The sequence below is a fragment of the Triplophysa dalaica genome, chromosome 16, assembly GCF_015846415.1.
Source record: "Triplophysa dalaica isolate WHDGS20190420 chromosome 16, ASM1584641v1, whole genome shotgun sequence".
Lineage (NCBI taxonomy): Eukaryota > Metazoa > Chordata > Actinopteri > Cypriniformes > Nemacheilidae > Triplophysa > Triplophysa dalaica.
Window position 1 is genome coordinate 18,169,348 of NC_079557.1, and position 18,010 is coordinate 18,187,357.

An 18,010-nucleotide genomic window follows, 5' to 3' on the forward strand; every position below is an offset into this window, starting at 1 on the left:
AAGATTGTTTTAAGTGTTACCAGAAAAAATATAAGGCAACATTTTAATTTCCTCACAGTTTATGGTACTGCATAATGCATATTTCTGGCTTCTGTGCAGAGATGTGCTTATTTAGCATGAAATATAATAAAGTAGGACATGAAAACTGTGTAAATATTATTTTATGATATAAAACACATGAAACATGGTTTGAGATGGAGAAGTTGGCAGTGTAGAGAGACAGCTGTAATAAGAATAAGGTGTCAATATTTTTCACTAAGGTCGGTCTGAAGTGGAATATATAAAATAATACAAGGCAAAAAGAGGACAGAACTGATTACTGAAATCACATGTGTATCTAGAGGAAGACATGGATTAAATTACATCCTCTGATAACTTATCACTTCACGTCAGAAAACATTAATTGAATACTGTGGATTACTTAATTTTCCACATGCAAAGGCACATAAATACAATGGTGTACATGTTATGAGATCCTATAAAAGTCTTTCACTACAGGGATCATTTTTAAAAGCTGAAGCAAATCATGAAACAATAATATTATTGAATATAAAAAAGCTTTATACTTAAAAAAGACCAGCTCAAAGATGTTGGTGGAACCACCAAAAAATGGTATTGGATACTGCTAGAACCATGACAAAAGATATTTACATTTTATTTAACATGAATTAAATATGGGCCTTCAAAAGCACCCAAAGAACACCTATCACGCTATACCTCAGCCTTAACTGACACAGCTTGAATTACACCGAAGTTGGGATGTGGCAGAAAAAAGATTAAGAAACATGTCTTAATTCAAGGGCCCTGACTAAACATCATGTGGAGGTGTTTGCGGTTCATCAAAGCTGGCTTGGCACATCTTGGGGCGTCCCAGCACAGTGGGTGCAGCTGCTCGACTGAGGTCATCTTGGCAGCTGCCCCCATATCCCCCCCATCCATCCGATTATTGTTTTCATCTACAGAGAAACTTCTCATTCATGCTTAATTATTAGAAGACATTTACACACGCCTACTTTACTATACTCACATTTCGTGCTTTGATTCTCCTTTCAGAATTTCACGGTGTTTTCTTGTTTTTGACTAGCGTGAGGAAGGAGGGGTTAGATTTCACACATTCTATTAGCTAACACTGCATTGTTTAATTTATTTTCTTGGATTTTCTCAAGTACAGTATCTCATTTTCTCATTATTTTCTTTTCCCTGCACAATTTTACCCCTATGCTGGCTGTGTTGCTCTGCAGTTGTGCATTTGCCGTTTATTTCGTTATATCTCGCAAAGAAGGCTGTCACATCAAATTGGAATGTGTTTATAATATTTACTGTACACACTACAACAGTTGTACAACAGTACAACAGTTGTGTTATTATAGTTACTAACAGCAGACCAATATTGCTATATTTATAGCGTGATATTATACCAAAACATATAACGACTGGAGCTTCCACTAGTGAGGAGCATGTCAGTTACATTTCCAAGATTGGTTGCCTTTTGCATTGATGTTTCTGATATAAAGCACTTTTTAATGCCCATTAATCTGTAAGGGGACTTGACTTGACTGAATCGCACATACAGTACTAGGATTATGAAGTCAGTACTCTACTAGGCACACATACAGGGGTCAAGAGCACTAAAGACCGACCATATGCTACAAAACAAATAGTCCATTCACTGCTGAGGATGTTCTCAATTCCTGTAATTTATCTGCATTGTCTTGCATTACACATGGCTCATCTGAGAGGCAAATAAAAGGATCGTTAACATAGTCCAGCTAATATAAAACTCATCCTGAGAGAGGGACTCCACCAGTTCCTCCATTTAGACTTGGCATTGCTTTAGTTGAATGCTTCATTCGGTCCCAAATTACCCCACTGGTTTACATTATCATCTTTGAAGTGTAAGGTGACCATACCCAGAAGGCAGAGGTGATCGTTCACAATTTGAAGTAACGGTGATGATTTGTTGACCTGATGGTGTACCATCTTTGATTAATGTACCTGGAGCAGGGTTATGTCCTCAAGAGCTTTGTAAAGGGGCTGGTGAGATCATGAGACCGGAGGCCCCTCCTCATGTAAGCGAACAGATCATCATGTGGAATAAAGCCAAATTAAGCCCAGATTAATTTGGTGATGGGCCAGTGTGCTCATTCAGCCTTTAACTTTACACAAAACAGACCACAGGCACATCTACTGGACATCAAGACTGAGAAAAGGCAGTCATGTGGATTGCAGTTTCTGGAAAGTAGAGGCTTATTTCCTCTTTGGAGATCATATGGGAATCAAGCCAACTTTTGAGTTGTTCATTAAATATCCAATTATGACAATTGCAGTCAAAATATTCAACTTTTTACAAATATTTCATGAAAAAATAGGTCTACCACCTAAAAACACACTTACCAATGACAATAAGGGTGTAGTTGATGTTGACGCTGCCAAAGCCATTGGTGGCTTTACAAATGAAAGTTCCAGCATCCTCTGCCTCCACCTCTTTGATCCGGAGGGCTTGTTGAAGGACCCTGAAGCGCGTCCAGCCACTGTTGATATTCCGGCCATCTTTAGTCCACATGATGAGGGGGGGTGGATCCCCCTCAACAGGACACTGAAGCTTAATGGTGCGTCCGATCCTCACGGTCTGTCGGTGAGCAACCTTCTGCGCTACACGTGGGGGACCTGTAGACAAAGAAGTGAGTTACTACAATAGAGCTGTCGCGGTAACCGCTGTATTGTACTACCGCGCTACTGACAAGCCAACCGCAGGGAGAGGAACGCAACCGCAGAAACCGCGGCAACCAACTTTTTTGGGTATGGCATCAGGAGATGCTGTTCTTTTTTACACCTTTGTATTCTGCAATGAATGTTTAATAAACTAATGACGAATTCAAGAGTGTTACGTGTACCATTGTCCCACCAACTGTTAGTTTCTGGTGTTTCAAAGATGGACGCAATGGCAGGCGCTCTGGTCCCAAAACCTAATGTAACGTCGCCAGTTTGGGAATACTTTGGGTTTGAACCGAAAGGGAGAGCCAGCTAATTTAGATGAGCCGATTTGCAGAAAAAAGTTGCCTGTAACACGCGTCAATACGTCGAATTTGAGGTATAATCTCGCTAACTGCCATCCAGCCATCGAAACGTAGCTGCCTTCAGACGCGTCAAGTCTCGGAGCAACCTAAAAAAAGACAGCCGAGGCCGGTACCAGCCGACAGTTAGGAGTAGCTGAATCCTTTGCAAAATCTATCGAAAACCGTCGTGAAAGGAACACGAATAAATGCCTTACAGCCGCTGTCACATAGTATCTAGTTGAGGAAAAAAACGCCGTTTAAGTGAATGCTTCAGAAATTCTACAAGCACTACGAGTTGCCAGATAAAACCTCCTTTTCAAGTAAAAGCCTATTTATTTTGATGTTATCTTTTTATTTGATGTATTTTTATTTAAACTGTTTTATGTGATGGGCTAGTTTAGTTTTTCAGATTCAAGGCATGGTGTTCTGTTCTGCATTTAAAAAAAAAGATATAACCCGTCTCTCTATCATTTAAAAACAAAAAATATATAAAACATGGTAACAACTGATCAATAAATCTTTACATGCACTAAAATAATGATAAATCACTCGGGTAATTTGAAAAAAAAAAGTGGGTGGGTGGGTGCGGTAATACCGCCAACCGCGCTAATGTGCCACACATATTTACCGCAAGGGAAATTTCCTAACCGCGACAAGCTGTTTTTATGAATAATGTCATTTTCAAACTAAGCATGTTGGTTAGAGTTTTTCCTACTGTTGTGCTATCCTGCTTTTGTTCAGCAATGTGATGGGCTGCAAAACCCAAATCAAAAAGAGCATCATATAAAATTGTCATCACAAAATGTAGGGTAAATGATTTTAAATGAGGCCCAGTTTACCTAATAAAATTGGAAAATGTTTTACATTGAGATGGATACCAAGTCTTGAATGTCTTCGTCTTACCCTAACATATAGCAAATGGCTTGTAGATTGTCGTTACATAGCCTGTTTATAGTTGTAGGTTTATTTCAAACATGCAAGTATGGTACGCGTGTGTGCTTTAGTTTGAAACACAGCATTTATAAACCAACCTTGGTTCACCAGATAAGCAGAGTTAAACCTCTAATGTGAAAGTGACACACTCTCATGCCTAATTCAAGGCCATTTCTCTTCTTTTTAAACCTGGCTCTAATACTTAAGTCTGAACATGCAACGCGAAAGCTTCAAAACATTAGACAAAGATATTTTATTTTCAAGGATAAGACTGTGCTTTAAAGCAATAGTTTAACCCGAAAAGAAAGATCCGTCATAACTCATCCTAACTTAACCAATTCTGACTTTCATTCATTTTTGGAAGACGAACGTTTTTGAAAAGGCTGACTACTAAATTTGAATAAGCGTAAAGTCGAATCCCACTACAGAGATTTGAGAGCTACGCAGAAGGACAATATTTTAAATGGAAACATCTTGATTTGTTGTGTGTAAAAAATAAAGACATACAGGTCGACATAAGGCTAAGTAAATGATGAGAGAATTTCATTTTTGGGGGACCTATCCCTTTAAAGCATCTCATTCTAGCTGAGTGCACCGAGGCTTCCCTCTGCCCACGCACAGATTTGCTTACTCCTGTTAAGAGACTGAAGGCAGGAAATTGATAGTGTCACTGTTTATGTCTGCGGGGAAATTGTAACCGCAGTCCTCTGTCAGCCAGCCATGTCTAGTTGGCATTCTCTACTACCGGCCTGCAACGGACTGCATTGTTTGTGCGATCTTCAGTCGGTGGCTTCTCTGAGGTGAGAAAGGTCAGAGTCTGTAAATACGGTCCACACTTGCTGTCTTCCAAAGGGTTGTTTATGTAAGGCTGATGGAAGACTGGATCCATTTAGCTGCCACAAAACCAGGATTAAGAAGATCTTGTGGTAAAAATTTCCACATGCAGTAATATGCACAAAGTATACTATGTTTAAATGTTAAAACAGCATTCCCTGTAATTGTAGGAACTATTGGGATCGAAGAAAAGGAAATAGTTCCTTATTTTATTGACTGACGTCTGTCCAACATTTAATTGCTTCCAAATCCATCTGAACAAATTAGATGCGTAAAGAGATGAAAAAATTCGGTAAAACTGAAGCATGACAAATATTGGGTCTGTCAAAGGAGCTGTTTCACAGCTGTTCGGGTGAATATTGTTTTTTTTCAATGGAAGTACGTTCAATTTCTTATAGGGTTTCTGAAATTAATGTGGCCTACATCATTATAATGTTTTTGAGATGTGCAGTTGGCTCTCTGATTCAGCGTTAAACATGTGCCAGTATGAATGCAAATTGCGATCAGAACTACCGGCAACCAAATGACTTCTTTGAACTGATTCGTTTGAACTGTTGAAACTTTTCAGTCACTAGCGAATATAAGAGCTCAGTGAATCATTCAAAGCTCAGTGAACCACAAGAGAATGCAGGATGTGAATGAGCTTTGTTCATTTACTAAGACTGGTTTATTTAATTGGCTGTCTTAGGTTGAAAAGATAGTTGAAATGGATAAAAAGCTTTATTTGATTTAAAACATTTATGTTTGGTTGAATAAAAGTAAAATGTTTTATATAACTCAATAATCATTGTTTTCATCATTTTTTTTTTTGTTTTAATATGTTAAGAGTTTGGTTAAGCCACTTAAAGGTACGATAGCCCTACATGTTTGTTCAAGATAAGGATGGCACCATCTCCGCCTCATTTTGAGGCAGGAAATACCCTGCTAATATCATATTAGTTTAGCTTTCTACAAAAGGATAACAAATGTATCATTGTTAGCTATTTAACTTGGGTGACTGGAGCATTGGTACCTGACTACCGGTCATCGAAAATATTAATATTCTTTTGTGAATATTTACATTGTTATAGCGGTAGTCCCGTAAATCACAGCAGATAATCGACCTGCAGTCTATGTCATTCAACAAATTCAGCATGCTGCTAATCTATTTTAAATACAAAGCAACTTTATAGTTGATTGTTTATGGTATTAAACATATTCAAGGTATATCCATAGCCAATATTTCTTGTTTTGTGCACCATCTCTAAACATATTTTAATAGGCTTTGTGATACATTATGGGATTGCCCTCTCTGTGCAGGATGTAATTCTAAAAAAACAGAACCCTTATGTAATCAGGAAGAAAATGGTTAAATCTTATACAGCGATATAAAACAGTTGCCTGTGAACAGTTACACCAAATAATGCTTTTGATCTCGAATCAAAGAGGTTTGGAGTGAAAAATGTATCGTGTGCATGGTTTCAAACTGCGCTGTGAAATGATTCGGTGCCCAGGGGGAGGCTTGTGGAGTCTCTGCAACAGGTATCAGGCCAGCTTGACTACAGCACATTACCGTGTCTCACAGAGAGAAGTGGGTAGCTTGACATTTTGATGGATTATCGTTGAAAGTGTGAAAAAGAAATTAGTCACAGGCAGGAACTCGCAAAGACTTCTTCTGCCGCTTGGTTTCGAATGGCTTTCTCATCAGTGTAAAACCGTCCTGGGGAGCTGTTCACACAGATTGAAATCTCATTCTCTCTCGGAAAATACTGTACGCCCACTCCTTGAGCAGATTTATGGCCCTCCTGCTCCTGTCCCTTCTGTTCGTGGGTCAGTCCCGAGGCCTCCCCTCCTCGCAGGAGCCCGGAGGCAGACAGCACTGCACGTTTCGCTGATCAGAGGTGCTCAGGAGAAAACAAAGGCCTTAAACTTTCACTAGCAGCGATGGGTTTGGCTTCCAATTCTTCTCCCTTTTGCCCAAAGACAGCCATGATTAATTTTGACATCTCCCACACAACACACAAAAGCCATACAGCCAATGGCAGGGTCAAGCAAAGCATTTTTTAGCCCCCTGAAAAGGGCGCAAGACAGACATGACAAGTGAGTGTAACGATATTTATTGTGCCCAAATAAATAAGTGTGGTGCAGTGTGCGGCAATACACATTTAACCTTTGAAAACCTGTGTGTCTGTGTAAATATTGGCTCTGTTTGTTTGTGTGTGAGGGAATTTGTGGGAAAGAAACTCTGTGAATGGTGGGACAACAGGTCAAACTCTTTAAAAGGCAATCTGTTTTCTCAATTCTGCATAAATGCATTCCCTTCTGTTGCAGCTGAGTGCACAGCACTATACGGTGGTCAGTCTCTCTTGCCTTCTGCACCACGGATCTCTCCCTTCAAACTGCGGTCCTCCGAGTCCCTCTTTCCCCTTTATGGCCTGCTGGCTAAAGGTAGCTCAACATGCATGTCTGAAATGTCCACTAATGACAGGAAAAAAGAGAGGCCAACGCAAGTAGCATTCAATCATAAATTCTCTTTCAACTCAAGCGCTCTTGCCAATGAGCCTCCTCAGGGCCCTGTGGAGCACTATTTGTGATCTCTGTAAATACAGTATTCCCTTTAGAATTCATATCTATCATGAGCCGGCTAGATAGGGTGCTTTAGTGAAAAAGAAGTTGATGCATAATATTTTTGTTGGCCTTGTTTGGGAAGCACAGGAGGTGATTTGCAACTCAGGAATGAATTAGATTATAATTTCTTTAGCAGGTTTAGGCTTACCGGTGCCAATGTATTCACGGTCAGGAAGCGGCCGGTGACGAAGATAACCTTGACCCAACTTCCTCTGTCTTGCAAGGTTTGTTTGGAGCACTCAGCGTTCTTACATTTCACTACTAAATCAATAAAGCATTTTTTTAATACCATCTAAATACTTCAGTTCATCAAGTTGAATAACTTAAGGTCTCCCGAACACCATCTCATTTAAACATCCTAATATGCATTCGGGATGTTATGAGTCTGATAAAATATGGTAAAGTATGGAGTAATTACGGTGGATTTACACCCTCTTGAATGATGGTTCATGGCCAACTGCAAATATAAACATACTGCAGATATGATTTATGGTATGTTCTCCAAACAGCTGCACACTAAAGGCTGGAATACACAACACAACTTTTAAAATCTTTACAGATTGTTAAAAAACCATACATCACACTTTTTGATAGTTTGCAGAGAAAAACCGGGAATCTCACAATACACAATAAAATCTACAGACTAGCGCAAACAAATTTCTGCAACAAATCTATACTTAAAATATGGGCAAATGTTAGTGTGGTGTAGTGTATTCCAGTCTTAAAACAGTGGAATTGTATGACTTCACTTACACCAATGGAACCAGTAATAACCGCAATATTACTACTGGAACAGGTCAGCAGCCAGAAGCAATATTAATTATATACTGTATAATATTTCTCATTATAATTTTTGCAATACTATCGTGTCATCCAAATGACTGGCACATACCATAAATATTGCAGAGGGCAATTTTAAGTAGTTTGAAGAGCTCCAGATTCTGAACAATCGATTGTGAATAGCAGGCCAAGGGCAGAAAAGAGTCAGACCAAAAGAAAAACCTCCTAAAACATTTGCAGGATTGTGTATGGGTCTCCCTCGGGTAAAACTGGAATGAGAGGTTTTGTGGGATATCGCATGTTGCCACTGTGAGGTTTTGAGAGCCAACAACTACAAAAGCAAAAGATGATGCTGAAAATCGTCAAAGCTTTGGTAGTCACCCACAAAAAAAACATTTATATATACCCAAATAAAACTAAGCCAAAATAAATGATTGAAGATAAATTACTTGCACAAAGTTAAACAATTTATGCAATAGGTTTCAGAATTTGAGATCTTTCAGTTTTTCACAAAAAATGTATAAATAACATAAGCATTTCAAATCAATCATACATTTAAAAGGTGATGTGAAATAATTCAGAATCTTTTTTCTTATATTTTTTATATAAATCTCCTTTATTTGAATATTCCAATCCCTTAGCTTTTCAATGTAGCCTCACACATCAGGACCCCAAAGTATCTATTTTTTAGACTATGTTAGGTCAAAAGCTGTCATTACGAACAGTTTTGGTATAATTTTCTTATTCTTTTGGAAAACAAAACCTACATTCAAGATAAGTTTGTCTTTAGGGTTTAACCATATGATTACATGGTCCAGTATCAAAATGAGAGATCATCAACTTTATTCAAACATTAGCAATCTGTTTACAGATTGTGCAATGGCATACTGTACAAATACCAAAAGATATAAAGGTATTATTAGCCTCATGTTTTAAACCAAATTTATGTGAAATAAATCCACAACAGATGAGAAATATGTAAGCATGACCCGCACCAAATGCTTTATATCTGATTTAGTTAACTTCTTTGTTCTTTAACCGTTCCTGTATTTTAATCACATACAGATATAAATTTCGGCTTGAAAAAGGTCTGATTATATCATGCATTACAAATACAAAAGAAAAATACACAATTTAATACACAAAACAATCAAGATGATAATCTCAATCTCCATGCGAATTTCAAATTCCTGCAACAGGCTATTTGTCCGTAATGAATGCAGAAATGCATGCAACGCAACAAAGCATTGCCAATCAGAATCATGCGTGGATTAATTTTCTTAAACCAGAAAACATACCTTTATTTTAAAGACTTGTGTGATGCTTCACTAGATAGCAACTTGTCAAAATTGGTTTCCCAAGTGGATATACATATACAGTAGAGCACACCTAAGATTTAAACTTTCAGCAAAATCTATACATTGTGTGGTTTAGGTTTAATACCTTTTTTTAAGTTCAGTGGTGCATATGCTTAGGGGTTCAGAACAAACCAGAACCAGAATGTTGTAATAAAACAAATCGTAATAAAACAATCGCCTTAATTAAATTAATAAAACACAAATACAATGTTACCTTGCAAACACCGTAATTTAATAGAGCTTAAAAACAAACTGTAAATCTTGAGTTACTGTCTCACCTAAGAACCCACTGTTGCCCTTGTTTTTCTGTCATTGCCTGGGGTGACAAGTCAAAGTGAAGGTAATATTCCATTTACACAGACCGTACCCTATTCAGACAGATAAAAGCAGTCATTTCCCCTGCTGTCAATAGGTCAATTGCTACCAATTGTCAGAGCATGACAGTTAACATTGGCCTGAGGGGAGGGGCTGGGTCTGTTTACATTACTGACTACACTTCATGTAAAAGATTTTCAAGAGCTCTAGAATGAAGTCTGTAAATTAACAGAACCAATACATAAAAAATATTAGAGTGTTCACTGCTGGCCAAATGTTTAGGATCATGTAGTTATCTGAAATTAAACTTATGAAGCTTTTAAATCAACCTTCATGATTTCTTAAACTTTGTACTGCAGTACTGTGATCTGGCCCAGTGCATAACCTAGCAACCACCTAGAAGACCCTAGCAAAAGCCACCACTCAAAACACTTTATTAACTGCATATCCATTCCCTGGTGAGCACAAACAACACCCTAGCATATCGCAAGTCACATTCCAGAAAATCTAAAAAAGTAGTTTCAGCACTTTAATATAAACTGGATTTAAGGGTATTTCTGATTTCATATAATCTCTGTTTCTAAAGAAAAAAGCCAAAAAGTTATAGGTAAAAGTTTAACAAAAAGGCTCAGCGGAAGAATTTAAAGGAGGCATAAATTAAAATCAAAATTTTAACCCAAGCTTTTGTTATATAAGAAGGAATCGTATTCACACGATCGTGTAAGTATCAGAACTGAAAATGCCCTTGTTACTTAGATAACATCTGTTATTGACACCAGGCCCAGCGAACGCCAGGTTCTGGAATGCACCTATCTATGACAACATTGATAGGTTGAACACCACCTCCATAGAAAGATATCAACGACTACTTCTCTAGCCCTGCCCACTGGTTCGCGCATGACAGTACTGAAGCAACAAACAAACATGCCGTTAAATATATCTAAATATTGTGTCATCCCTGGTTGTGGAAGAATACAGTCACTGTATAACCTTCCTTCGGATTCCGATATTAGGAATGAGTGGTTAACGTTTATTATTAAAGACGTTCCAGCTCATGTGGGAAAAACATGAAGCATTTGTTCGTTTCATTTCTCAGAGGATTCCTTCGTGTACAAGGCAGAAATCGACACTGGATTTGTGGAGGGTTTAAAATTAAAAAGCAGTGCTGCTGTGCCTTCAATATTGGATCCGATAAGAATGGCACAGCAAACTTATGCGAGTAAAACCTTTTTGTACTATGCGTCACTATTGCTTTGTTAGAGATCGCTTGATGTGCCCTGAGCATTCAAGATTAGTATTACATGGAGACCTCAGTCATTTGTAATACTTGCAGAGGTTGTCTGTGATCTTAAGCCAGTGCGAAGCGGATCTCTGTGATTTGACGGGCTCATATATAATATATCAAGTTTTATCCATCATTTGCAAATAATGGAGGCTGTTTTGAAGTACTTTGGCATTATTTTGGGTGCTGGGTGACATCCATAAGTTACCGGGAGTCTCCCGTTTGTTTATTTATCATGGAAACTCGGGATCGCTGGTCACAAATACAGACAGGTACAATCATATATCATTAAACGCAATACATGTATAGGCTATACAAACTATACGCAAAGCCTGGCCATCACATCCGGGAAATAAGTCAGTAAATTTGAGTAAATCTTGCGAATGCGTCACATGCAATACTGATGTGGGGAGGACATTTATAAATCACAGGAGGTCTCAAGATAATACTGATGCCCTGCGAAAACTGTGAATGGTGCTAATACGTCTCGAATCAAATTCACAGAAGGCTCCAACTACGCAAACTGCTATCCAATTAAAGCAGTGGGCGTTTACTTAAAAAGTCTTCACGCCCATTAAAACCGATCGTTTGTAGAACTGGGCTCCAAACCAGTGTAGAAAATAGCCGATCACTTCTTGATTTTGATGTATTTGAATGTAAAACTCACGCAAACATCCTACATCATAGACCTCATACAACAGTATAACAACAAACAAGGACATTTCATGAGACCTTTAATATGTATTGTGACACATTAAGTAATTGCGGTAGTTTACAGTAATGAATGGTTACACAGGCCTCTTATCAATAACATAATATACAATCAATAGAAAAAAACAGATTCACATATATCACATATTTCTTTTCCAGATTAGAAATAAAAACTGGCACAAGATCCAACAAGCTGGAGCAGTGATTGAGTGAGCGGTTGATCTAATGGAGGGGTTCAAGCGGTGGGGAAAGATAGGTTTGGCTGACTCTCCAGTTCTGCCACTTTGCCACGGTCCCAACAGAGTGACACACTTTTCTGGGAATCTCAGGATCAGAAGCCAGTAGGTTGTTGGGTGCTGAGCGGATAATGTTACCACGTTCACCAGTCAGCAGATTCCCTGAAGTCTTTAAAGTTCTCTTCGATGTTTTGGCAAGGGTTGGAGCAGGGGAGACACGGAAGCGGTATTGGGATCATGGCATTTAATTCCTTCTTAGAACAATTCCAAGATTTTCAAAGGTGAATGTGTAATTTTTCGTAGGTTTTTTTAATCATTCAGACTTGTCTGTCCAACCAGCTGCAGAATGGAGGTGTGATCCTGAAATATGTTCAAAAACATTCACTTTTGGAATTGCACACTAGTGGTGCAAAAAAGACGAGCTTGAGCTCCAAGGTTTTTTTCCAACAAGTGTCTTAATCCGATCTATAATTGTCAGCCTAGAAAAAACTGAAAAGGAATAATGTTGGTCACCATGTCAAAGAAACCAAAGAGCCGACCTCAGTCGGACTCAGTCCAGATGCATTTAAAACTGTCAATTCTAAAGAACGTAAACCTTCATCTCACCCTATATAATGGCCACAGGTTCACTGGAAACAAAGCCTGGTCTGTCCTTCCAAATTAACCCAGATCATGTTCATTTCAAACAGCACCTGTCTTTCGGTGCAAATGAATTGAAGAAAGAAATGTTGCAATAAAGTCTGGAAAGCACAGTGCTGAAAAGCTATGAAAAGGACATGTCTCAAAGATGTTGTTTTCGCAAAGCGACAAGCCAAAAACCTGGAGGAGATTTTAATGGACGACATACTTCCTATGCTTATAAAGACTTTTATGGGAACTCGATAGAAAAAACTTGGGTCTGGATGACAATTATCCAGATGTATTGGATGTGAAAGGGGAGCCTGAAAAAATATAGCGGGAGCAGAGAATTCCCAGGGCTGTAACCTCGGCCGGGAAGCTGAAGGAAAAGTAAGCTTCTTATTGCGTGCTGGCGAAAAACTGTGTTAAAGGCCACAACTTCAATTACACGTGGCTGCCGTGGGGGCATTACGTTTCACAGGGGGGAGATGAAAATGACCTCCGCGGGGTGCCACGTTAGCTGTGTGGACTCAATAATGGGGACACAGAGGGGGACTAATGTTTGAGCTTGGAAGAGACCTTTGAGCTTGGAAGAGACGTTTGGATGTGGGGAATACGTTCAAAGAGCATGCGGCCAACACCACGTCTCAGCACGGACTATGTTAGTCAAACACGCCCAGGCAGTCACACATGCTAGTATGTGCTCTTTGGCAGGACAGAGTGGGCTAATTCCATTTTACCGCTCAGACAAACAGCTCACACAGGCACGGAATGCAGGGCATGAGTATATAAGATATCCGCCGATCCCTCCCCCTCGGTCGACAAAGAGGAAAACAGAGCTATATATGGTCGGTCACACACCAGTCTACAAGTTGCACAGCGGCATTTGCAATTTGCGTCCTTTAGAGAAACAACTGGTGGTTTTCGAAAACTGAATTGTTATGAGAGGTTAAGAACCTTATAATGTCAGGCTGACAATCCACTGGGATTGATTCTGATTTTGAATCGTGAGACGATGAATGTTTCATAAGTTGGTGGTCAGACATTTCAGAGTAAAGAGAACATGAAATGGCAATGTGGAGCTTCGGGAGGGATTGAACAGGGGTTTGAGGTTGGGGCATAGGTCAAGTTGCGGATTAGGTTAAATGGCAGAAAACATTTCTGTTGAAAAGAGGATGGAATATTGTTCAATAGAAACACACTGATCTTATAGTCCACGGCACAAGGAGGACTTGATATTGAAAGGGTTTTAAAAAAACCTGCAAAGAAGAAACTATTTACAGAAAAGTGGCCGGTATCTCTTTGGCTAATGTTTTACATTTGCGGCCTCCAGCCTCCTGATAAAGACAGAGACGAGCCTGTCTGATCACACTTGTTTGCCTTATCTGAAGTCAGGGCACTAACCCCGCTCTTGATAGGTGACCAGCACCTGCATTAGCTAACGTTTGTAATCACTTTTCTACATTTGTTAACTTCGAGCCATGTGTTCGCTCTTTAACAACAGATAGAAAATAAAGGATGGTTCTAATGAGCTCTATTCTTTGCTTTTTAAATGAAGTAAATTCATATGTTGGCGCAGTGATATTTTTCTTTATGTAACTAAATCAAACGAATGAAAGATTATGAAAAATATTTCAGTGAATTGACCCTAAACTTCTGAACAGTAGAGAACATGAACAGTAGTGTTTTTAATGGAAACTGTTCTCGATTCCAATCTTAAATCATAAATAACAAATTTTCCAAAATCACACACAAGAAGGCAAACCCCTCCCAATCCAAAACTATGTTCCTTCCCCACTGAAAGGTTGCTGTTCCGGGTCTCTGCCGGAGTCTCCAGCCTCTCCCTATGGAGTCTGTATGCATCACGCTCCTCCTGCCTCCCACATTCCACACCGTGTCTCAGCCATGACTAACTTAATTTGTTCTGTGCAGGTCTCCATCAGAATATTTTTTATCTACACGCTCTGTGGGCAACTGACCAGTGCAAACAGGTAAACGAGACACCCTGAGTAGAGTTGACCCGTAGAAAAAAGAATGACATCCTCTACCAAGGTATAGATCAGGTTTTTTCGTGAACACAACCCTCTGCTTGTTTGGAGAGTTGGTGTGATGGAAGGGGGTGGCAGAACATTCCTGTTTAAGCTCTTGCACTCAAAAAATGGCAGCTGTGAATGAAGTTGCTCTGGGTTGATGCTCAAGCCATGTGCTAGCCGGAGAACTACATGTGTTCTTAATGTGGGCTGTAAAATTGGTTCATAGAGGTCCTTTGTATCATTTTAAGATTAAAAAAAATTGTAAAGCTACACGGATAGAGTAATGTCGTTTTGGTTCAGGACTCTTTCGAGGTATTTGCATAATGGGGCCCACATGAAGTACCTGTATAAAATTACAAACGTAGCGCTATAGTTTCCTCGTGCCAATCGCCCCCCTGCTCCCCATCCCCCGACGGCTTGTCCTTGTAAAGCGCCTTAGCCCTGCATTCATCGCGGCGCCACACGAGAAGAATACCCTGACCCGAAAAGCACAGGCAGGCCCGACAAAGTGGTCATTGACAGAAGGGGAACCTCACGTGGCTGGCAATCTAGGAATATTGTCTCAAATGAATCCATCGTCATATCACTTGTACCTGTCAGTGCACCCTGAATTTTGCCCTTGCGGTGCGCCGATCTGTCATCTACTGCGTGGTTATTTTCCTGTCCGCTGCCGGCACATGAGGGTGTTCGGCTAGAGCTTCCGCCCCACGAACAACCTTACTGTCCGTTTCAGTTCCTGCTCAAAATAAAATGATCAGGCCCATGGGAGCCGGCCTTGAATCAGCTTTCCCGCTAAATATTTTTAGAAACTGGCCCTCTGTTTTTAGAAACAGGCCTTCTGTTTCATCTCTGGGTTTCATGTCAAATAAAACGTTACCAACCATAAAATAATAAAAATGCATTATAAACATGCATGTGTTTTCTAGATTAAGAACGCAACACATTGAGACTTTAGACACAAATAACAATATATGTTAGAATCTCCAATGGACAATGGATTTGGGCAGGAAAAACGACACCCACATAACGACCCCCCATATCCGCATCTAGGTAACTTTATCGGGCTTGATCCCTTGAGTGTCTGAGAGACATTTCACAGCCAGCAGCAGATGAAGACTTCCACAGGTGCAAGCGAACACCAAACTACATGAAGACCTCTTGTGGATGGTTTCCTCTGCACTGACCAGCATTTTGTATTGCAGCTGCAATTATTTAACGTGTATTAACTCTAGAGTGCATGGTAAACTGATGTGAAATTCTCTGTTGGTCCAGCGTCTCTCATTCCCAAGACCCAAAACTCCTCCCACATCTGTCACACACTTCACACATTCCAACTGCTGTGTGGATCTCAAGCCCAACAGCTGTCTCTGCTTTTCACAACTGCAAAAAACTGTGAAAACTTAACTTTAACCACCACAAAATAACCATTTCTGTGTGTAACAGATTATTTTACTTACTAAAATAACAGAGGCTAATAAAAACATATAAATATAAACAGCATACAAATTTCAGTTATATAGTTAAATCAGTTATACAAATTTAAGCAGCACTTTCAGTGAGCTCCTTCACAGCTCACAATACTTAATCCATGAGTCCTTAGTTATACTTCAAAAATGAAATTTTTGTAGGCATAGTCTTAACTCTTAACTTTATAAAAACTTTTAAGCCTACTGCTATTTAGGAGAATACTCTGTGGTAAAAAAAATTGTGGATACGGACCCATGGCCACAAAAATTATGTTATTTTATCCTAGATAATTTAGTATTGGGAGTTTTATGAGATTTGCCAGTTTTCCTAATTGAGAGCACGGTTTAAAACATTCTTAACATCGCAACTGGAACTCTGAAAGAGCCATGTGAGATTTATGGGGTCTTTCTCAACAGACAAATATGAGAAGTTGGAAACCTCATTCTCTTGATTTGCTCGCTGTTTATTCTCACTACTGTCTAGGATTAACCATTCAGTATCTTTCATCCAAGAATTTTTTTTATCTACTGCCTATAGGTCATGTATTCACTTCGCTTTTCACTAAATAACCAGAAAAGAGTGCCTTACATGTCATACATGAGATGAAAAAAGCTGAAGTGCTGAAAGGAACAACTAATGTATAATGGCAAAGAGACCTCCTGGCATCCCACCAGCCACTTAGCGTCCGTCAACTCTGTGGCTGTTGTTAAGGCACGGAAAACCTTTCACCTTGAACAGGGTATGCCAGCAGGGGAGGGACATGTCATGACATTTCAGTCACAAAGAGTTGCCTGGTATTGAGAGGGTCAGCAGGTTACATTTCTTTTTTCCCAACAAACAAATTGCAAAACGTCATGAGTGTGGAATAGATGTAGAGCTGTGCATAGTTTTATTATATTACAGTAGTAACCTTGATTTTTGGCTGATTGATTACCATTTGCGTGTGATATCATGTTTAAACTATGATCATTGTAGTAAAATGTTGTTTACCACAAACAAAACCAAAAAAGTTGGAAAAAAAATCTTAGGTTTAACATGTTAAAGAATATAGAATAAAAGTACTTCGAGACTTTCAAAAAGTTAAACATAAGTTGAACGTGTCAATAGTTAATGTGATTTAGTATACCTGTGGTTAATCTGCTAGCACACTTGCATGAACTTGAGGGAAACTGACTTAATACATCCACTAAAAATCACTATGGGACCAGCTGGTTAAAATGATAATCAACATTTGTGTGCAGATGCCACTTGATTTAATATGAAATCTAGACATTCAAATACTCTCTCGTCAATACATTCTGACCCCTTTTGAGCTATTGTTATGTTAATAATTTTAAAGATATAGTCAATTTTTTTAATATGTGTTGCAGCGTGCAAAATGCAAATACAGGGATTGTGAATGACCCTTTGCTCTGGACACTGGCAGCATTTAAGTCAGGACTGCCAAATGGCATGTGGGGGCCATCGCATGCAAGCCTGTTGAAGCGGTCGATATTTGGAGCAGGTCGGACATAGCAGAGACTTACGGGTTGTACGATTAAGTGTTCTGCCACGTCTAAACAAAACGCTTTTCGGGAAGCTGATGCATGTTGCGTGTTACAGTGTGACTGTTATAGATGCCTTCCATCAATCATGTGCATACCTTTATTGTTTAAGGATGGCGTGGACTTCTGTTGCACGGGGAGCATCAGAGCCTCATCTGACATATGACATATACACAGCTGCTGGTGAGGCACAGGCCCCAACACAAACTGACATGCCAAATCCCAAAGAAAACAAG

General features: G+C 39.4%; 1 protein-coding gene across 1 annotated transcript in view; it reads right to left on the reverse strand.

The window, feature by feature from the left end:
- Positions 1 to 18,010, reverse strand: part of fgfrl1a (fibroblast growth factor receptor like 1a) — a 48,173-nt gene that overhangs the window by 23,253 nt on the left and 6,910 nt on the right. Inside the window, exon 3 of the mRNA XM_056770143.1 lies at positions 2,395 to 2,667. Coding sequence (XP_056626121.1) covers positions 2,395 to 2,667 — 273 coding nt within the window. The remainder of the gene's footprint in view (positions 1 to 2,394; positions 2,668 to 18,010) is intronic.